This window comes from Phyllostomus discolor, chromosome 5, assembly GCF_004126475.2.
Source record: "Phyllostomus discolor isolate MPI-MPIP mPhyDis1 chromosome 5, mPhyDis1.pri.v3, whole genome shotgun sequence".
Taxonomy (NCBI): domain Eukaryota; kingdom Metazoa; phylum Chordata; class Mammalia; order Chiroptera; family Phyllostomidae; genus Phyllostomus; species Phyllostomus discolor.
The window spans coordinates 38,187,129-38,209,642 of NC_040907.2; the positions used below are offsets into that span (position 1 = coordinate 38,187,129).

At 40.6% G+C, this 22,514-nt stretch overlaps 1 protein-coding gene across 2 annotated transcripts; it reads left to right on the forward strand.

Annotated features, from left to right (window-relative positions):
* The first annotated feature begins 7 nt into the window (after nt 1–7).
* LRRC42 (leucine rich repeat containing 42) lies at nt 8–21,482 on the forward strand. 2 transcript variants are annotated; one of them, XM_028513267.2, is made up of 9 exons: nt 8–201; nt 1,513–1,545; nt 5,436–5,922; nt 12,744–12,875; nt 14,346–14,464; nt 15,783–15,871; nt 16,038–16,151; nt 19,661–19,745; nt 20,986–21,482. In XM_028513267.2, the coding sequence occupies exons 3-9, from the start codon at nt 5,450–5,452 to the stop codon at nt 21,258–21,260; spliced, it is 1,287 nt and encodes a 428-aa protein (XP_028369068.1). In that variant the 5' UTR covers nt 8–201; nt 1,513–1,545; nt 5,436–5,449; the 3' UTR covers nt 21,261–21,482. The 2 variants fall into 2 exon arrangements, with proteins under 2 accessions (XP_028369068.1, XP_035882016.1); XM_036026123.1 differs by lacking the exon at nt 1,513–1,545 and having other exon boundaries at nt 24–201.
* The last annotated feature ends 1,032 nt before the right edge of the window (nt 21,483–22,514 follow it).

Sequence of the window (22,514 nt, forward strand, 5' to 3'; positions counted from 1 at the left end):
CTACCCTCCCCCCGTCCCTGTCAGCCCAGCGGTCCCAAGGCGCTAGGTCGCCCCTAGCCCCTTCCCTCCTCCCATCCTTCTCTGTCCCACCCTCCTTAGCTTTGTGCCTGGGGCGCCGAGCCGCTTTCCCTCTCGCCGCGCCTGTGGAGGAGGGATCCACTACAGAGGAGCTGCAGCTCGCTGCCCTGGGCAGGGGCACAGGTAGGTGGCGGCCGCGGGCTGGGCCGCCTACGGAGCCCTGGGCCGCGAGTGGGGGCGGGAGCGGGGTGTGAGTGAGGGGCGAAGTGGGGGAGGGGAAGACCCAGAGAGATGCGGTTGGGGTGTGGTTGGGTGAAAGGTGTGAAGAAGAGGATAAAGGAGTGTGGAAGATGGATTTAAGCTTGAGGTAGTGGTGCTGGGGTTGGGTATGTGGGCGTGTGAGAATTGGGGTTCGGGGCGGTGGGGGAGAAGGGACCAGGATTTTTGGGGTGGGCCCAGAGACGGACATGCGTGGGAATTTAGAGACATGGAGAATTGCAGTGCTTGGGAAGGGGCTTTGAGGAGTGCAAAGAGGAAAGGATATAGGATTGAAATATGAGAAAGGGTGGGGTCTTGTGGGTAGGGAAGAAAGAAGTTGGGGCTGTGGATTGTGAAGTTGAGTGTAGTGAGGCCTGAAGGAAGGGGATTTTGAAGGTTGAAGACAGAAGACAAGGAAGGAGATGGAGAGATTTATGTCCTAGGAGAGGGAACCCCAGAGAGGGGGAAGGGTGAATAAATGGTGACGGACAGAATAGATGTTGCCTGGGCATGAGAGTGGGTGGGGGGAATGATGTGGGGAAGGAGGGAGAGGCTGGGGGAGATGGGACTGAGTATGAGAGGCAGGGAGCCAGATTTCAGAAGGGCCATGAAGGATTAGAAGAGCATAAGGCTTGAGAGGTGGGGGCAGAGGAGCTGAGAGTGGGAGAAGGAAGGAGAGGTTAGGATTTTTCCGGTGGAGATTGGATTTTGTGTGTGAAAATCTAGAGTTAGCAGATAGAGAAACAGTTTCTAGATGTGGGGGAGATTGGTATGTTCCTGGAGGAAAGGAGAGAGCTGGGTATGGTACCGTCCTCTGGAGCTTGGGAGAGGAAAGGGTATGGGTGAGAAGTCAGGTAGAAAAATGCGAGTTATAGGATAAAAGAAATAGAAGTTGAAAATTGAATAATGGACCTGACACAGAACAATGAAGGTAAGATTAGTTAGTCAGTTATTCATGGTTTGGAACAAGTTTCTGTTCAGGTTTTTACGTTGGAAATTTTCTCCAGAATTCTGCATTTTCGGATTAACCAAGGGTGTGCAGCCTTGGGATGAAGGCCATGAATTAACAGATGTTTTCCTGGTGTGTGGATGTGGGTAATTTCTGCCCTGGCAGAAGGTAGAGGGGAGGCCTCCATGTAGCTCTGTCCTGGCTGTGTTCCCACCAGTTCTTTCTTCACATGTCCACTGTTTTTTGTTTTTGTTTTTTAATCTCCTCCCTGTCTCCCCATCCCCCAGCTTTAGCCAGTGAATACCAGAGGGATCAAACAGGTGGGTGACATTAATTTTTAACATATTTTTTTTACCCTTAAGGCTTATGTCATATTTTTATTCTTGAGAGACAGCATCATGCAGTGGAAAGAGCTTGAACTTTGGAGTAATACAGCCTTGAGATTGAATTCTGGCTCTGCCACTTACTAGCTCTGTTCCTTAAGTAAGTTACTTTATTTCTCTGAGGCTCTTCATCTGTTAAATGGTAATCCTGACCCCAAAGGACTGTGGAAGCTAACATGAGATCATTTAATATAGTACCAATCACCGTGCTTGGCAACTGATAGGTGCATAATAAATGGTGGCTATCGTACCCACTATCATTGTCATCGTAATCTTTACTATGATTTTTGTATTATGGGGATCATTAACTTGACCTACTAAAGTTAGGTGTTTTCTTCTCTTTCTCTTCCAATTAGATATCCATAGACTTACCTCACAATTTTAATCCTGTTGCCTCCTATTCTCCCACCTGCCTCCCCACCCCTTGACTGGGGTAGCCATGCTCCTTGATTGGTAAACTGGCTTTAAGTTATAAAAATCTATTAGGTTTAGTTATCAATTGTTTTATTTTGCTTCTTGTACAAAGAGGCTGTAGAAACCTGAGTTATTAATGGAGTATGGTTATATTTTATTGGTTTGATGAAATGGTGTACTCCGTTGTGTTGGTTCATTTATGGGGGCCAAATACTAGAACATGCACAATCATGATGTTTTTCTGCAGTGATGTATCAGTTACAAAACTGCCCCCCTGGAGGGAGCTGAGAGACTATTAGAATGCCCCTGCTACTCTGTTGATCTAACATAAAATATAGCTAATGCAGATCTACGCTGGACATTGTTTCCTTACAGATACTGATTATTTTGATTTTCCAGTTGTATGGGGTTTTCGCCATGGTATGCCTCCTGAGGGGGCCCATTTATAGTAGACCACCCTATACAACAGCCAGGAGGAAGCAAAAAGCCAAGTATAGAAGCTTTGTGTGGAATTCTCTTGCCTTTGTGGTTCTTAACCTTGAAAGGTTTAAATACTAAAGGTTATCATCCTTAGATCATTTTATAGTACCTCACAAATTCTCAGGAAGCTCTTTATTGGGAGAATGCAAGATGCCCAAATTCAGTTGTAGAAATCAAAGGTTACCAGGATTCCCTGAACCAAGATGAGTTCCTCAAGTGCCATAGTTGAAGAATAGAAAGGCCTTGGGGTTTCTGGACAGATGATATAGGTGTATCTTTAGGAAATATTGGATTTCTTTTCATTATTTAGAAAGAGAACTAGCATTTGATGAGTAATTTAAAGGTAAAATATAGCCAGAACTGTGCCCTTTTTTGAAAATGATCCCTGGAAGTGGAAGCTGCCAGGATTTGGGGCAGCCTGGGTTAACATCCTTACTCCGGTCCCAAGCTGCTGTGCCCTCTGCTGGATAGAATCAGACTTTTCTGATTTTCACCATAGTAGCCATCCATTCATCCATTTGTTCCTTTTACTGCAAAGTTTGTGGAAGGCACTATTGGAGGGTAAGGGTTAGGGATAATACCGATGGGCAGACCCTATTTCTTTGCCAGGGAGCCTACAATATGTTGATCCATTATAATGTTATCTTCCATTGGATTTGCCTTTCTATTAAAACCAGTTCATTCCTTTTTAGGATGATACCTGGTACCTACTTTCTGATCTATGAGTAGAGTAGGGCTTGAATATCCAGTCACAGGGACAAAGGCCAAAGGGGGTCTGCTCTATCTTCTCATCAAGATTGAAGTCTGTGAGATTGAAGGGGCCAGATGCTTGCTTCTACTGGAAGAAGAGCTTAGAATTCTAAGTGAGGCATCTCCTTAGCAGCAGACTGAATACCAGCAAGACTATGAGTTTTAAGAGCTGGCACTGTGACAGTTTTTTTTCTTTTTCCTGGTTTGTAGATTTTTTCTCCTGGTAGTACCAGTAGCAGTATACTCCATCATCTGCTTTGCTTCTACCACCTGCAGGAGGGTCTGGCAAGTGGGGGAGGAGCTGCAGCTGTTGCCTGGAAGAGGAGCTGGCTCCTAGCAACAGTATCAGCAGGCCCTGCAGCTCAGAGCACTAAGCCTGTCCCTTTTGAGGTCTCACCCTTCATCTCAGTTGGTTCAGCAAATATCTGTTGAAAGCTTACTCAGTACTAGGCTCTATGTTAGGCCTGGGAAAGAGAAACAGATCAAATGAATGCCTTGCCTTCAAAGAGCTCACAGCTCTGGGGACATTAGTAAGGGAACAGACATAGTGCATGGTGCTAAGTGCCATGCAGAAGGAGTCACTGATACCCTGGGAAGGATCAGACAGGCCCACACTGGTACAGGGGTTAGGGAAGGTTTCCCAGGAGAGGGAAGGTGGCATTAATGATGAGTAGGAATTACCTACGTCAGGGAAGCAGAGAAGGGTATTGCAGCCAAACGGGCAAAGGACAGTGGGACAGCCAGTTTACTTGGGTAGTATTGCATGGCCAGAGCAGGGCATAAGAAAATGATCAGGAAAGGGTGAAGCTCTCAACTTAAGCAGAGCCCTCTTTTCTCATGTGTTACACACATAATTATACTTGGGAGAAACTGAATTATACTGATGCCCACAAACAGGATCCACTGCTTGATCTCTAGAGACGCAGCGTTTTTGATCACTGAGTTGATTGTTAGCTGACACTTTTAAGTGTCATCATAGTTACATCCTAGCTCTGCATTGATGCAGAAGAAGCTGGGTTGGTTCACTCTAAACGTCAATGGGAGTCTTTCAGACATAATAGCTTTTTGACCTACATTATATTAAATTGCATCCCCCTTCTTCCTTTAAACTGATGTAGAAATGATAATTAAATACTTTCATGTGATGTAGCAATTTCTTGTATATTTGGAAATCTCACAGTTCTTCAGGCAAACAAGTATTTATTCCAGTTAGTACTTGGGCACAAAATGTCCCCCACATGACCACATAAATACCCAACTGTTTTTGATATTTTGCGTAACGTCAAAAGTGCCCTAGTAGAGCCTTAATGGAAGTGATGCTTCAAGGGCTAGAATAGCTTTTATTTAGCTCTTGTGTTGGAGGTCTTTATTTTTAAACCCAATAAAAATTTTTTGCTTGTGGTGTGTGTAAGGTTTAGCAAATAAGTAAACTTGAGTTCTGCCAATATCTTCTCAGGGACTGCTGACATGCCAGAGCACTTTGGTAGGAATTCTGGTTAAATTAAACATGGTCCCTTTTCTCAGGAGCTCAAACCAGCAGAACACAGACCCAGAAGCAAATCAGTAGCAGAACAGTGAGCCAAGTACAACAAAGAAGTGCGTGGAAGGTGCCATGGTAGCAAGGGAATTAATTCATTTCTAGTCTATGTTCTCTGCATAAATGTGGCTTAAAAACAAATAGTAAATTCCAAATGTATAATTTGTAACTGTAAATCCATAAAAATTTTACAGTTGTAATGGCTGCATGCCATTCCATGGTATGGGTGTATCATAATGTATTTAATAACACCCATTTTTGGACATTTAGGTTGTTTCCAATTGTTTTGCTAATATCAATTGTGCTTCTATAACTTTCCCTGTTGATGATTCTTTGCCCACTTCTGCAATAAACCCTCCTTAGGGTAAATTTTAGAAATAAGATTTGAGCTGGATGTTGAAAGATGAATAGGAGATCACCAGATAGACAAGAAAAGGGGTGGGAGTAAGAAAGGGCATTCCAGGTAGAGGCAGTAGAAGCAACCTCTAGTGCCATAATTCATGGGCAACTGGTAAACTTCATTTGCCCAAACTATCCACAGGGCCTGCCTGCTAGGCTAATAAAGCTGTGGACACAGTGAGATGATGTTACATGTTACAGATGGCACTTTAACTGTATTTACTTCCTCTGTGCCTTGCTTTTACAGTCACAAGCAAAGCAATGTCTTACTACCTCAACTCAGAAAACCACCTGGACCCAGGGCCCATCTATGTGCGAGAGAATGGGCAGCTGCACATGGTCAATTTGGCCTTGGATGGTGTCAGGAGTAGCCTCCAGAAACCAAGGCCTTTCCGACTGTTTCCCAAAGGCTTTTCTGTGGAGTTATGCATGAACAGGGAAGATGATACTGCGCAGAAAGAGAAGACTGATCATTTCATCTTCACATACACCCGGGAGGGGAATCTTCGGTACTCCGCCAAATCCCTCTTCAGCCTGGTCCTGGGCTTCATCTCCGACAACGTTGATCACATTGATTCCCTTATTGGCTTTCCTGAGCAGATTGCTGAAAAGCTGTTCTCTGCTGCCGAAGCCAGACAGAAATTCACAGAGCCTGGTGCAGGGCTGAGAGCTTTACAGAAATTCACGGAGGCCTATGGAAGCCTGGTGCTTTGCTCCCTGTGTTTGCGAAACAGGTAGGTATTCTGATTAGGATATTGAGCATTTTATTGGGTGTTAATTATGTCACGCTCTGGGGCTTAGTAGCTTTGAGGGCTTCCCCATCAAATAGCACTTCAATTTTGAACTTTCAGACACAAAATGATATGGGCCATTTTGAGAAAAATCATTGTCTGCCTTCACCCCTCTTTCAGACAACATTTAGCTTTGTTTTTGAAACAATTTAAAAGGATTAGTTGATTACTACAGCTCCATTAGGTAGAAAATACTCTTCTACCAACATTTCTAGTAAGAGAAAGTAGAAAAGACAAGATGTGATCTGCCAAATACCTGTTGGTATGCTTTTGGGGATATGAAAATTAGTAACTAGAGTTCTCAGCCCTGTTCCAGTGTTCAGACCACTAGATATTGAGCATTAGATAAAAAGAAATTTTTTAAAAAATGAGTGGTTGAAATTTCAAGTACCCTAAAATTTGGAAATTTTCAAAGAAGTTCCAACAGTGGGAACTTCTGTCTTAGGAAAGATCTGTCTTTCCTCATAGAGCAGATGTTTTGTCGTGCATGTGACTTGCCTTGCTCATATACTTTTATGATTTATTAAAATTTTTATCCTTTTATCATATAAAATGACTTTCAAAGTAACTACTAACTTAAAAGAATACTTTTGAAGAATGTACATAGAAAAGAATTTAAAGCAAACAAAAAAGTAGAAAGTGAAACACAAACTTCACTCGCTTCTCTTTCCTATTTCTTCTCTACAGAGGCAACTACTGTTATGAATTATTTTTACATCATTTCAGAAATATTCTGCACATACACATGCTCATATAGTTCTTCCCTTTGTCATACAAATGGCAACACACTGCTTACACTGTTGTGTACCTTGCTTTCCTCTCATATTTTGAAAATTATTTATCAACAATAATTGTAGATTTTTTTAAATAGCTGTATAGTATACCAATGTATGGATGTTTCTGTGATTAGAAAATGTGAGACTTCCAGTCAGGATGGTGGTGTAGGTAGCCATGCTTTGCCTCCTTGTGCAACCATGGAAAGAATTAAAATCAGATCTCAAACCTAATAACACCTAGAATTAACAGAAAACCAAGTTATATGGAAGTCTGCGATCCAAGGATTTAAAGAAGACACATTCATCCAGACAGGTTGGAGAGGTGGAGTCACAGAGATGGGTGAAGAGGTGTGTGTGCAGCAAAGGGGAGTGGTGCGACAGTGGTGGAACAAAAGGGAGGAATACCTTGGGAGTGGGTGATCCCAGCCCCAGGCCAGACTGCACAGCCCAGGGTTCTAGCACTGGGTGGATCCCTGTTAACCTCTGGCTGTAGAAACCAGGGTGGGGCTGGGGCAATGGAAGAAACTTCTGGATTTTTGTAGCACAGTCTTAGAATGTATGTAAATGCACCCACTCCAGGATTCACCACCAGGCCAGCAGCTAGAAGGGCCCCAGTCACACACAGCAAGGAGGTGAAGTGACTGGAAACAGGGTGAGTGCCAGTCAGACTGCCAGAGGCCAGGCAGCATTGTCCCATCTGAGCCCTCTTCACAGAGCCACAAAGCGGTGGAGAGGGTTGCCTGGTCCTGGCAATTACCTAAGGCTTTGCCCCACACAATTTATAGGTGCCTTTTCTACAATAGGCCATGCTGCTAATACAGGGAGTAAAAGCAGCTTTACCTAATACACAGAGACAAACATAGGGAGGCTGCCAAATTGAGGAGACAAAGAAATATGGCCCACATGAAAGAACAGAACAAAACCCCAGAAAAAGAACTAAGCAAAATGGAGATAGCCAACCTATCAGATACAAAGTTCAAAACATTGGTTAACATGATATTCAGAGAATCCCTTGAGTACAGCAAGCAAATGAAGGAAGAAATGAAGGTTTCTCTAAGTGAGTAAAGAATAATCCATGGGAAACCAGCAGAGAAGGGAAGGAAGATAGGATTCAAACCAATGATTTGGAATATAAGGAAGAGATAAATATTCAACCAGAAGAAAAAGAAGAAATAAGAATTTTAAAAAACAAGGATAGGCTTAGGAACCTCTGGGACATCTCAGAAAGTGCCAACATCCGAATCACAGGAATGCCAGAAGAAGAGGAAGAGCAAGAAATGGAAAACTTATTTGAAAAAATATTAAAAGAAAACTTCCCTAATTTGGTGAAGAAAATAGACATACAAGTCCAGAAAGTACAGAGTCCCAAACAAGTTGGACCCAAAGAAGACCACACCAAAGACACATCATCATTAAAATGCCAAAAGTTAAAAGACGAAGAGAGAATCTTAAAAGCAGCAAGAGAAAAGGAGAGAGTTACCCACAAAGGAGTGCCTATAAGACTGTCAGCTGATTTCTCAAAAGAAACTTTGCAGGCAAGAAGTATTCAAAGTGATGAAAAGCAAGGACCTATAGCCAGGATTACTGTACTAGTGAAGCTGTCATTTAGAATGGAAAGGCAGATAAAGTACTTCCCAGATAAGATAAAGCTAAAGGAGTTCATCACCACCAAGCCATTATTACATGAAATGTTAAAGGGAGTTATCTAAGAAAAAGAAAATCAAAATAATGAATATTAAAAAAATAATAAATCCACAACTATGAACGACTGAATTTAAAAACAAAAACTAAGCAAACAACCAGAACAGGAACAGAATCATAGATATGGAGATCATTTGGAGGGTTAGCTGGGAGGGGGAAGGGAGAGAATGGGGAAATTGTGATTAAGAAGCATAATTGGTGGGAACAAAATAGACAGGAGGAAGTTAAGAATAGCATAGGAAATGGAGAAGCCAAAGAATTTAAATTCAGGACCCATGGACATGAACTAAGTGGGGGGATTGCTGGAGGGAAGGGGGGTACCAGGCAGAAGGGGGCAAAGGGGGAAAATTGAGATAACTGTAATAGCATAATCAATAAAATATACTTAAAAAAATATAAAAGCCTACTGTTAAGATACACAATGTGATCATTAAAATAAGGCTAAACAGAAAGCATATAATAAAAAGAACAGAAAGCATAAGTTGAGCTCATATGCTTGAAAAAATAAAGAAGCATTCTTTATTTAATTGGCTCATAGGATTAATGTTTTTATCCCAGGCCAAATACTGTACTTTAAAAAGAAAAGACATAAACAGATGCAGACAAAAACAGAACCATGGACTCATGAACTTTGCAGACACCTCATGAAAACTCTGTCTTTGTGCTGTGGTCTCAGTCCAGGCTGGGCCAGTGGAAAGGAAAAAATTGCCCAGGTGACTAGTCAAGTAACATTTCATTGCAGCTTGTACATTTGAAATACATTTTACTTTTTAATCCAAGTTATTTCTGTTTATTATAGAAAAATTTGAATAAATAGAATTATGTATACTTTGTCTTAAAATTATGTTATAAAGGCAATACATACTATTTAGGCAATACATAGAACTGTGATATTAAAAAAAATAATAGTCCCACCATTCATGGTAATCATTTTCAAATATATATTTTTGTGCATTTAGAATATAATCTACAAATTGTATCCTGTTTTGGTTTTCCTTCACTTACCATTATGGCTTAACCATTTCTAATGATAGTGAAAATGCTTTTCATCTATTTGTGAGGTTTGCCTACTGAACCAGTGGTCAGAAGCACAAGTGGATGAGAATAGCACGTTTATTCATGTTTGCTGAGCACATAAATTAGTGCAGCGTTTCTGGAAAGTAGCTTAGCAAAAAGTATCAAGAACCTTTAAAAAATACCCATACCATTTATTAGCCCACAAATATTTTTATATAAGAGTGTTCGTTATAGTAGTAGTTGTAATAGTGAAGCCTGAAAGCTGACTATCCAACACTAGGAAAGTAGTTAAGCAAATTGTGGTACATTCATATGATATATAACTCAAGATAATATTTAAAGAACATTTAAATGATGTTGTGAAATGTTCATTATATACTAAATGAAAAAATAAGAATTAAAGTTACATATGCTATATGATCCTAGCTTTATTAAAATAAGAATTTTTATAATTGCATTTATAATTGAATTTTTAAAAATATAAATCACATTTTTATAATTTTTATAATTTCTCTATTTTTATAATAGAGAAAGAAAAAAGAAACCCACTGAAATATCTAGATGGTGGGATTGAAATTGGTTTAATTTTCTTTATAATTTTTCATATTTTCATAATTTTTTTCTCCATAACCTTTTGGCTCATATAGCATTTTCAAATTTTGCTGTCTTATTTAAATATAAATAAGATTTTCAACTGTGATAAAAAATTTCCCTTTTCCTTTTGAATTCCCAAAGGAAAAAAGAAGAGGGCAGGAGATTTGGGTTTGCATTTGCAATTCAGGACTGAAGCTGCAACAGCAAAGATTTTACCAACACAAAAGGGTTGAGGTGAAAGGGAAAGAGTCTGAGAAAATAATTGAAAATTAAATAATTGGTTAGGTGCAGGGGCTTGCGGTCTTGGGATTGAGTCACAAAGCTGCCTGCCAGAAGAAGCCAGTACCTTTGCAACTAGGTTCCACCTCTGCAGAATGGTCTCCTCCCTGTGTTGAAACCCCAGTGATTTTTCAGTCCCACTGTTGGCTGCAGGGAGGCAAGTATGTTTTCCTTAAAATATCACCCTGTGTAACTGAAGTAATTATAATAGCTACCATTTAATGAGGGCCTTAATAATCTTGAAAAAAATAATCATCAGCCCCATTTTCTAGCTGGAGAAATTGAGACTTAAAGAGGTTAAGTAACTTCTCACAATTACACAGGTAATTAGAGTTGTTAAGAATCTAAATTTACCCGATCCTGATTTAGGGGGAAAAAAGAATCTAAATTCAGGTCTTTCTGATGCTAAAATATGTCTGTACTCTGTTGCTTCTCCACTCACTGTTTTGGATCTGTTAAGGGGCAAATTGAAGACTAATTTTGAGCAAGACCCTAGAACTTGTTATAGATCAGCGATTTTCAACCAGTGTGCTGCAAGAATTTTTAAAATATGCAATACCTGAATATTTAGTCAGAGACACCGACCTCTTTTCCCTTTAGATTGTCAAATAAAAAAAATGAGAACAGCCAATACCACAGTAGCCATCCAATGTGAATGCCCTGTCTTGAACCATAAATATATAGGTCATATAATAGAGATGCATCTTATTAGTCATGTTGCATAATAAGGTTGAATCTGATAGGTTAATTCTTGGTACTAGAAATTTTTATATAGAAACATTAGCATATGATTTTTAAAAAATCACTTTGGATCAAAACACATAGGTAATTGCTATTGTTATTATTGTAAATCAAAATTATACCTATTTTTTGTCAGAAGTGCAAAAAATGTATTTTTTGGTGAGCCACAGAATTTTAGTAATTAGTTTATGTGTTCCATGAGATGAAAAAGGTTGAAAGTCATTGTTCTAGATAAACATCTAGTAAGGTCTGTGGCTTTGCATGTTGGTTTCTCAGCTTTGATTTTTGTAATGTTTGTTAATTATGTTATCCTTCTCAGATAACCCATTTCAGAATTACTAAAAATCTTTTGGTCAATTGATCAAAGGATGTGTGTTTTTCTTTCTCTGATTACTAGTAATCCCCCAAATCCCCATTAACCCATTTCAGCTCTGTGATTGTAAAATGGAAAGCAGCAGCTTTATTTGCAATGCAGTTAAAATAGTCTGAGTAAATAAGGCTCATTTGTGGACCCAGCTGAGCTCCATCGGGCAGCTTAGAGGGGATATCAGTGCCCAGGCCTTCTGTAGCTAGCAGTCAGGTCAGTGACAACTTGTTGGAAGTAGGAAGAAAAGAGATTTAACTTCCCTCTTACTATCGGATTGTTACATCCTGTTTTTGGTCATTATGATCCTGCTGACAGAGATGTGAACTCTTTTTAGTGTAACCGCCACTGGTCTTAGCTTGCCGTCTCTCTGTGGAAACATCTAGACATTCCTGAGGAAAGTGGATGAGAAAGACATGCTTTTGTCGCAAGTCAGTTTCTCTATTCTTTTAGGATCCCCTCCATTTCCTGTCACACCTAATTCCTTTTCATTTTTTCTCACTGACGACATCTAAAAGAGAAACGGCTAGAAAGCAGAGTGGAGGCCACAGCCTGGGATGTGTAAGGCCTTTTTAATCCCCTTTTCCTCTGCAGAGGCCTCCCTGATGCTTCCTTATAAACTTGGGCAAGGTGCTCTAGTGTAATTAATTGGTCCTGCTCACTGGTTTGTCTTAAGAACCATCTAGATTAGAGTGAGCCCTCTTAGTAGTCATGCTGCACGTGCTTTCAGGGTATAAAGTTATCGGGTTGACAGGGACACAGTGGAGTGGGCAGCTACTCAAACTTGGGTTTGAGTAGAAAAGCTAAAATGTGATCTGCCAAATACTTCTTAGTATGTTCCTGGATGTGAAGATTAGAAGCCAGAGTTCTTGGCTCCATTTCAGTTTTCAAACCACAAAATATTGGGCATTAGATAAAACTCAGCCTTAAAGGAATGATTGATTAAACATTTTTGAGTACCTAAAGTTTGGAAATTCTCCCATAAGGTGCCAACACCACCAAAGTCTATCTGTCTTCCAACAAAGCAGATGTTTTCTCCTGTGACTTGTCTTTGCTCATGTACTTTCATTTATTTACTTATTTAAAATGCTTATTCCACTCTCATGTAAAAAGACTTTCTAGGCATTCACTAATGAAAAAATTCAGCCAGTGTCCACATAATAATCAGTGAAGTCTGCTTGTTACATGGTACTTTGTCCTGATGGAATGTTGACTGCGGCACAGAGCCACATTTGGTAGTGTTTTAAAAAGAAGGAAAAGAAAAACTGCTTCTTGTTCTCCATGCCCCACAGATATCTGGTGATTTCAGAAAAACTTGAGGAGATTAAGTCTTTCCGGGAGTTGACCTGCCTGGATCTTTCCTGTTGCAAGCTTGGAGATGAGCATGAACTTCTAGAACATCTCACCAATGAGGCCCTATCTAGGTATTGCCACCATTTGCAGATGAATTGTTTTATTTTTTTCAAAGGAGGGCCTGGCCTGGCTGGGTGGCTCAGTTAGAGTGCTGTCCACCAAATCTGCGGTCAGGGCACATAGCTAGGCTGCTGGTTCGATCCCTCGTCAGGGTGTGTACAGGGTGCACATGGGAGATAACCAGTCAATGTTTTGCTCTCACATCAACATCTGTGTGTGTCTGTCTGTATCTCCTTCTCCCCCTCCCTGTTCCCCCTGCCACCCTGCCTCCCTCTCTCTCTCTAAAATCAATAAATGTATTCTCAGATCAGGATTAAAAAATAAAAAAAGGTATGATCCAACAGGGTCATCTTGAAGAATGCCTATTACTTCACAAACCTGTGTTTATTTGCTAACTTTTTTTTTTTTTTCATAAAATTCTCAATTTCCATTTACTTGGTAGAAGCAATGTAGATTGGACATCTCTTACAAAAGTAAGTCAGTTGGTAATTTTTCTAAATAAACTATTACAACATGTACTACTTAAAGAGTGCATGGATTAAAAAACGATTTTGGCTTTTGTCTAGTCCTAATTCATTCTAGCAAGAGATGAGAAGTTATACAGTTTTCCATAATTATCATTTTCTATTTTAACTATCAATGAATTACAAATTATTTTAAAAGTTAACTACTAAAGACAACCAAATACATCCTTTTCAAAAGAACCATAATTTAAAGAAATCACCCAGTTCATACCAATCACACATAATCCGACTAATCTCAGCCTGGACAGCAGAGAGGAGGCCAAATGGATTCCTCTGTGGTTTCAGAAGCACCCAGAGGAATAACAGCATTACAAACCTGAGTCTAACCTGCTTCCTGGGACCTTCCTAGGACAGACACCCACATACGGCTCCGTACAAAGGTATTTTTGTGTGAGTTAGTAAAAGTTCAGATTTCTTCCTGTGTGTGGGACAGTGGAGCACATTAATACACCAGTGTCAGATTAGCTGCATGGATTGGGTTATAGGTATACCTTAAAAACCCGATCTGAAAATCTGGATTTATAAAGCTAGTTAAATTTAGAGGATTGTTTGTTTTGTCAAAAGAATTCTCATAGGAGTTCTTTAGGAGACCTTCCTGACATATTTAGAGTGTTTTTAGTTTTTACACAGTATTTTTTTTTTTAGGAATGCAGTTTTTGTGTTTAATGAGGTATATTCATCTCCATAATGAAATCCATTTATCTCTTTTCACCATATACCTTTAGTGCCTTCTGCCGACTGAGATTAATACTACATGACACTTGTTCCCTAAGGTAACACTCACTGAGTAACTGAAATAACACCAGCAGATATTTAACTCCATTAAATGCATTGGGTGTGAAACAGCAGGGGGCAGAGGATATTTTATATTTTTAAATGAAACTTATGAAAGCATGTTATACCTAGACTTTCTCAAACTCTCTTTGAGTAATTTACTTATGGACTTTGTTTCCTTAGTGTAACTCAGCTCCACCTGAAGGATAATTGTTTATCCGATGCCGGGGTACGGAAAATGACAGCGCCCGTTCGAGTGATGAACAGAGGCCTTGAAAATCTAACGTTACTAGACTTATCTTGTAAGTTTTACCAGAAATTAGAGATTATTAATGTTGAAAGAATGGCCTTAGAAATCATTTGGTTCTTCCCTTCATTTTAGAGGTGATAAATTGAAGGGACTTTCCTAAGTGCCACAGCAAGTTAGTGGCAGAGCAGGACTAAAGCCAGAGGCTCGTGACTCCTGGCCAAAACCTCTCTGGCACGCTGGCACCTCGTTACGGTAGGAAAGGCCCTTACGGTTTCATCCATGCCGCTCACTGTGCAGACAGCGCAGCCTGTCATCATATTCGTAGCATCTATAAAGCACGTTTGGTTCATCTTTACTTTCTTTGAGTTGCTTGTCTGTCATCTAGGTCTTTTTTATCCATATTTGCTTGATGGAAATCTGGATGAATCTACAATTATGATAACTTACTCAGGATTAACCAAATACTGACACCAATGGTAGATAGTTGATAGGGATCATTTACAATTTAATTGTGCATCCATTGAATGTATGAATGGCAGGATGGTATGATGTCAAAGGAATAGAAAGAGCAGGATTTGAGGTCAGAGGATGCTCCTTGCTCTTTTACTCTTATTAGCAGCTGTGTGCCCTTGGGAAAGTTACTGAACCTCTCTGAGCCTTGGTTTTGACTTCTGTAAAATGAAGATGATGATGAATGTCCTGCCTTCCTCCCAGGAAAGTGTATTCATTCAACAAATATTTTTTGAGCATCTACAGTGTCTCAGGCACTGTGCTCATGGCCTTGAGGACTCAGTGCTAAATGTAATAACTGTCTGATATGAGATGGTAATATAGAAGAGAGGATTCTGGGAAAAAAGCAAGTAAGAGTAGTAATAGTCCCTGTGTCTGAGGACTTTTGAAAACCTTTTTAAAGTAAATCTTTTTACTTTGGAAGTGAAATGGCCGTGAATAAAGTCTGATGAACCATTTTTTTCTTTTTTTTATTGTTCAATTACAGTTGTCCTCATTTTTTTCCCCATTATCCTCCCCTGCCCTACCCACCCCACAATGAATCATTTTAATACATGTTTATGTATGTTGTTTCCATATGGTTATAAATTGAACCCTTTGGGGTAACACCTGGGTCATTTTTTTTCTCCTAACCCCCCAGCTCCAAGAAAGTTAAAGCTATAAAGGACCTTAAGAATCATCTCATGTGTGGCTCTTCATATCACAGCTAGAATAAAGATCCCTATATTTAATTTACTCGGAAAAGTTTGTTCACTCAATATTTTATATTTTATTATCGTTTGACCTTTTTCTGACCTTATTGTTGGCATTTTAGCAAAGTTATTTTGTAACTGAATACTACCTGTGTTTTTGACATCTAGGTAACCCCGAGATCACAGATGCAGGAATCGGATACCTCTTTTCTTTTAGAAAACTAAACTGCTTAGATATCTCTGGGACAGGGCTTAAGGTAGGACTTTTACTCCCTTCTGTTATTTTTCCACATTCCCAGTTTGATACTTTGCTTCTGTTAATTGGTGTTTAGAGAGGGCTGGTATTTATGATGGTGTTCATTTCCTACTGAAGGCAAGTGCTAACAGATGTGTGGGCTCCCTGCTCTGTCTTCCCCTCACTAGGACGTCAAAGCTGTCAAACACAAGCTCCAGACGCACATAGGCCTTGTCCACTCCAAAGTGCCTTTGAAGGAGTTCGATCACAGTAACTGCAAGACTGAGGGCTGGGCCGACCAGGTACTGCATGGTTTTTCACATACAGTTAGTATGGTTTTTCATTGTAACTTTAAGAGTCTTATGCAACACTTTGAACAAATGTTAATCCTGTTAGTATTTCCTGGCTTAATTGTCACCTTCATGTCAAATTGGAGACACTGATGCCCTGCAACTGACCCAGCTACTTAAGGAAAGGTGTTACATGCCTGTCCTTAAATCTTATGCTCTGGTCACTAGATTATGCCTCATATCTTATTGGACCTCAGAGAAAAATGCCATCTTATAAAGATTCTGAAAATAAATGTATTATGGCTTCTATGAAAATATCAGGATGACCCAACTTCAGGAGGACAGATTTTTCTTAGTAGTCTAGAAAGAGTTAAGTCACACCAATAACGATTTAAATCTGACTCTTCCTCTTTTGGGGGCAATTTTCCTACATCTCAGAGCCTTAGCAAGGACAGGTCTTTTTGTCCTTCTCTCACTGAGCATTCCCATTTTCATCTTCTTGACTGAACTTTACTTTGAAGAGTCATCTCATCTTGATGGTCTCCCTCAACTTGGTAAAGTACAGACTTAAGTAGGAAGTCAGAAGGTAACTAAGTATACAGCACCAGTAGATGCCAGCTTGCCTGTGACTGGTGCCTTTCTCCTTCCCACACTTTAATAAACCAATGGTTCTTGGTGGAGACTTAGAGGACTCCCCAAACTGTTTTGTTCTGGGTGTCTCCTTGGTGGTAGCTGTAATGCATGATGGTGGACCTATCCAACTGCCTGATCATAGCATCACCTCCCTAGGGGTAAACAGGAAGAGGTGCTGGTGAGTCACTGTTTCAGAAGCACTTTGAAGTTGGTCCAGAAAATGCATGCTGAGATAATTATCTTAGTGCATGGCCAGACACAGTCTGTAGCACTGGGTGAACCCTAGACATAGCAGTAGTGAACTCAGGGCAGGTAGGTATGGGATAGTAATATAAAGGCTTGATGTAGCTTGGTAGCAGGTGTCGTGGTGGAAGGAGCACAGGCTGTGGAGTCAAAGAGACGTGGGTTTGGCATCCTGGCTTGATAGCCCAGTAGCTGCATGACTTCAGGAAACTTTGAGTCTCTGTTTCTTCATCTGTAAAATGCAGAAGCCAGGATCTCTCTTGCAGAGCTTGGTAAGGGTGAAGGAAAACGCCTAGCAGCCTGACCTGAAAGTAAGCGAATTGGCCTCTGCACAGCTTCATGCCATGCAGCCTCAGCCTCGCTTCTCGGGCTCGACTGCAGCGCTCTCTCTCTCTTGTTGGTCACTCACTGAAACTGTTTCAGGCCGACTCTGCTCCTCCTGCCTCACTCTCAGAAGGTGACACAGAATGAGACTGTCTGACAGAAGTGCCCTTACTGCCCTATCTCTGTCTTAACTTTTCTTTGTTTCTGCAACTAGATCCTACTTCCCTCCTATCTAAGGGGAACAGGGGCATCATTTTGTTCCAGAGATAAGCCTTTTAGAGGTTTTTTTTTCTTTTTCAGTTCTCTGCCCTAAGATCACCAGCTTTTCCTGCACTTGTACTAACAGTTATTTCCCTCTACTGCCCCACCACCGCATCTTCAGTCTCACCCTAGGCTGGCCATTTCCTTTCTCTGTATAAACATACTTGATCTACTGTTAGTCTGACATGTTCCTCATTCCCCAGCAGAACTGTGAGTTGTTTTTTATTATCTCTCCCACTTCCTCATTGCCTACTCAGTTCTTAGTCTTTTTTTTTAAATAAATCTATTTATTTATTTTTAGAGGGGGAGGGAAAGAGAAAGAGAGGGAGAGAAACATCAGTGTGTGGTTGCCTCTCATGCGTCCACTACTGGGGACCTGGCCCACAACCCAGGCATGTGCCCTGACTGGGAATCCAACTGGTGACCCTTTGGTTCGAAGGCCAGAACTCAACTTAGTCCACTGAACCACACCAGCCAGGGCTCAGTTATTACTCTTTTCTAATCTAGGCCTGGCCTCCACTTCTCTATTGCAGGTGGTCCCTCAAAGGTAATGTGTGACCTCATTTTTCACCTGCGTTGGCTTTTCTTCAGCATTGATGTAACATGTCTGCCCCGTGCTTTTTCCTCTCGGCCTTTCTCCTGGCTCCCCCCTGACTTTATCACTTCCCCACCTAGCTCTTGCTGATTACTCTCCTCTTCTCTGATACCTCCCCTCTCTCTCCTGGTGATCTCAACTGTTCTCAGAGCCTTAACTGTCCCTGTGGGAAGGGTTCCGCCTTCTCTCACACACTAGACCCATTCCTAATTATCACCCATAAATCTCTACCTGGTACCTCAGATTCAGCATGCCTAGAACCTAACTTATTTTCTTCTTCCCTGTCCCCAAGCTCTTCTGTTGACATTCTGGTCTCGCAGTGGCAGCACTGTTTTCCCAGTTGTCCCCTGAGTCACTAGATTTAGGAGACCTGTCTGCATTTTCCATAATCGGAAAGAATCGTAGAAGGGGTGATAGTGGGTATTTACTGAGTGCCGTTTGTGTGCCAGTCACTGTGCCACACCCTTCGTGTGTGTTGTGTCGTTTAACAGATGAAGAAATTGAGACTCAGAAATTAAATCACTTGCGAAGGGTCCCCTGGCTAGTAGGTAGTAGAGCTAACTCTGGAATTGTATTCTTAGACTGTGTTGTACTGCTCTGTGTCCTGAAAATGTTTTTCTTTATGATCATTCATTGCATACCATAATGAAAAATATGAAATTTAGTTCTTGTTTCTCATGGTATAAGTGAAATAATCATTTATTTATAGCTTATACTTGGCCAGAGTTCCAAAAGAATTTGAGGTAGTGTATAATAAAAATACATTTGCAATGGTTGTAAAAATGGAAGCTGATCATGAAGTATCTTGAGAATATGGAAATGTGGACATTTTACACAGACTTTAAGTTATAGTTAATGTGTTTTAAGGCATGAGACTAAGAGTGTGTGAGTAGTAATGGCTACGGTTTTGGCTTTTTCTAGATTTAAAGATTTATGTATTTATTTTTAGAGAGCAGGGGAGGGAGGGAGGGGGAGAGGGAGAAAAACTTCAATGTAAGAGAGAAACATCAATCAGTTGCCTCTCACACACCACCCACCGGGGACCTGGCCCCAACCCAGGCATGTGCCCTGACTGGATACCGAACCGGCGACCTTTGGGTTTGTGGGGTTTGCGGTACGATGCCCAACCCACAGAGCCACACCAGTCAGGGTATGATTAAGTTTTAAATTTTATTATTTAGTTTAGGGAAATGCCATTTATTTCTAGCTTGGAATAGAGATGAAAATTGGGAGTGAGCTTTATAGATGTTTCCTAAGTAATGCAAATGCACATATCCAACATATTTGTAATCCCTGTGTTAAAACAGGAAGTCCAGGTGTGACGTGATTCTTACCGCCAATCACCTGAAGTAAGAGAACCACAGGGGTCTATGTTTACAGAAAGGGAACAAAGGGGAACAAGGAAGGTTTGAGATTAAAAGCTTGAGATTTTGTTCAGATTCACATCTTTTCAAATATGTTTTAGATTGTTCTGCAGTGGGAGCGTGTGACTTCAGAAGCTGTGAAGCCAGGACAAGCCTTAGAACCTCGAAAGGCAGCTCAGCACTTCTGTGAGAAATTCTTTTTCCTTTGGAATTTTTGCCCTTAGGTTTTTGCACCCTAACTTAAAAGAAGTTAGCTTATCCTCACAAAGTGGGAAATTTAATTGTGATGGTACTGACTTAATTAGGGCACCAGGACTTGTGTTCTCTCAACATAGCTTACAGTGCTACGTCCGCACTTGGCTTTGAGCGCCAGTACCAGGAAAATAGCTTATTAAATGTATGTATGGGTTTATATTCCATCTTGTTCCAAAAATGATTTGCAGTGGCACCAAAGTAGACATATTATAGAAGGTTCAAAAGGGATTAAGTGTAGCCAAAAGGTAGAAGCAACTCAGGTGCCCAACAATAGATGAATGGATAAACAAAATATATTATTTACATATGGTAAAATATTATTCAACCTTAAAAAGGAAGGAAATTTTAACACATGCTTTGACATGGGTGAAACTTGAAGACATTGCACTTAGTGAAATAAGCCGGTCAAAAAATAGACAAGTGTTGAGTAATAATTATGAGGCTCCTAGAATAGTCAAGTCCGTAGAGACAGAGGGTGGAAGGGTGGTTGTCAGGGCCTGGGGGAAGGGACTGTGGGGATTTATTGTTTAATAGGTTGGAGTTGCAGTTTTGCAAGACAAAAAGTTTTGGAGATAGATGGTGGTAATGGTTGTACAATAATGGGAATGTACTTAATGCCACAGAGCTGTATACTGAAAAATGGTTAAAATGGTAAATTTATTTATGTATATTTTACCCTAATTTTTTAAAATGAGGTTAAGTGATGAAATCAAAGTGAAGAAAAAATAAAGTTAACAAAGTAAGAAGCCAAGGAATACCAAGAAAGAAAAACACATAATGTGTTATCTGCTAGAGTTGTGCCATAAATCAGGCTCATAGAAGACAGTCACGTCCAGACTTTGAATAGTAATAGCTAACATTTTCTTAGCTTTTACTGTGTGCCAAAGATTGTCCTAAGCACTTTATGTACATTATTTTATTTATTTTCACATCACCCTTATGCAGTAGGTTTTATATCTCTGTAAAGATGAGAAAACTGAATCTCAAGTCACTTGCCCAAGGCCTCTTATCCATGAAGTGGCTCATATATGCCTTCAGCCAGTGCTGAAGCGGTGATATGCCACTGTCACTTTATAGGGACTTAAAAGGGAATAAAATCAATCCAGGCATCACTCTGTTTAGGCCATTGTCACTTTCTTTGGATCACCCTTCCCTTCTGTTGTTCTTACAGATGGGAAGCGGGCGCGAACAGAAACCCCGGTGAAGTGTCCCCTGGCAGACCCCCACATGAACTCTTCTGAGAAACTTCAGTTCTATAGAGAGAAAGCCCCAGACTGCCACGGGCCATTGTTGAAATGTGAAGCTATCTCAAGCCAGGAGTCAAAGAAGACCAAGAAGAGAGGTTTTGAGGAGCCAGAAAAGGAACAGAGTAATTCTTCACAGTCTTCAAAGCAGAAATATGTGTGTCTTGCTGTGGAAGACTGGGACTTGTTAAATTCCTATTGATTGGCAGAAGTTGACCGTTTTCCCCCCAACTCTAATGTATGAGGAAAGGGGGCTGATGTTTTTTCTTTTTTGTTTGAATTTACCTATGACATTAGTATAGCAGGCAGATATTTCTACTTTTGTGGTGGGGGAGGGGAATGCTATGGAAGTATGTAATAATTTCTAATGTATATTTTCAATACATAGTAATTTTTTCAAATAAACATTTTTTGCTATCTTTAAGTTTTGCATATGAAATGTGGACTAGAGCCGTAGGAAATAACACTGGTTTGAGGTGAAAGGCCACCTGAAATAACAAGGCTGCTTAGCATGATTTGTTGCTACTCCGATTTGTCCTGGCCGGTTACATATACTGGGTCTGGCACAAATAACACTGCTTTTTTATTACAAATTCATGAGCATGTAATTCTGTAACAATGTCACACTCAAGAACATGATATGACATTTTAGGTGAAATTATCAAATTAAAACTATAAATTATTACACCCGTATTATTACCCTACCAACCACACTCACACAGGCCTTACTCCAGCCGGCCCCTGTATATGGCTGCCACATTGAATACCTCCCACTGCCATGACCTGTCCTCCGTGAAAGGAAGATATTAGCCCCAGTTTAGAGTTAAGAAAACTCAGAGCTGCTGAGTGACAGAACCAGAATATATGCTCCTTTCTGTCCAACGTTAAAGCCCACTCTGCTACAATGCCTTTTAAATAATAGTTCCTATTGCCCTGGCCAGGTAGCTCAGTTTGTTGAGTGTTATCCTGATACACCAATGTTGTGGGTTCAATCCCCAGTCAGTGCACACACAAGCAACCAATGAATGCATAAATACATGTAACAAGAAATTGATGTTTCTCTCTCAAATCAATTTTTTAACAATCCCAACTATTATGTCTATGAAGTAAAGCACCAGGACTCTTCACAGCATTCTACAAAGTATGTATGATCGCCAGTATTTGATAGATGAGGAACCTAAGACCAATAACTTGCCTTGAACCAAACAGTGCTCCTCAAGCTTTATCGTGCATGCAAGTCACCCAGGGGCCTTGTTAAAATGCAGGTTCTGATTCAGTAGGTCTGGAGTGAGACCTGAAGTTCAGCATTTGTAACCGGTTTCCAGATGATCCCAGTGCTTCTGATTTGTGGACTACACTTTGAGGAGCAAGGCTCTAGACCACAGGTGGCAGACACAGGGCCCAAGGGCCGAATCCGGCCCTCCACCTTGTTTTATCCTGCTGGCACCTTGTTTCT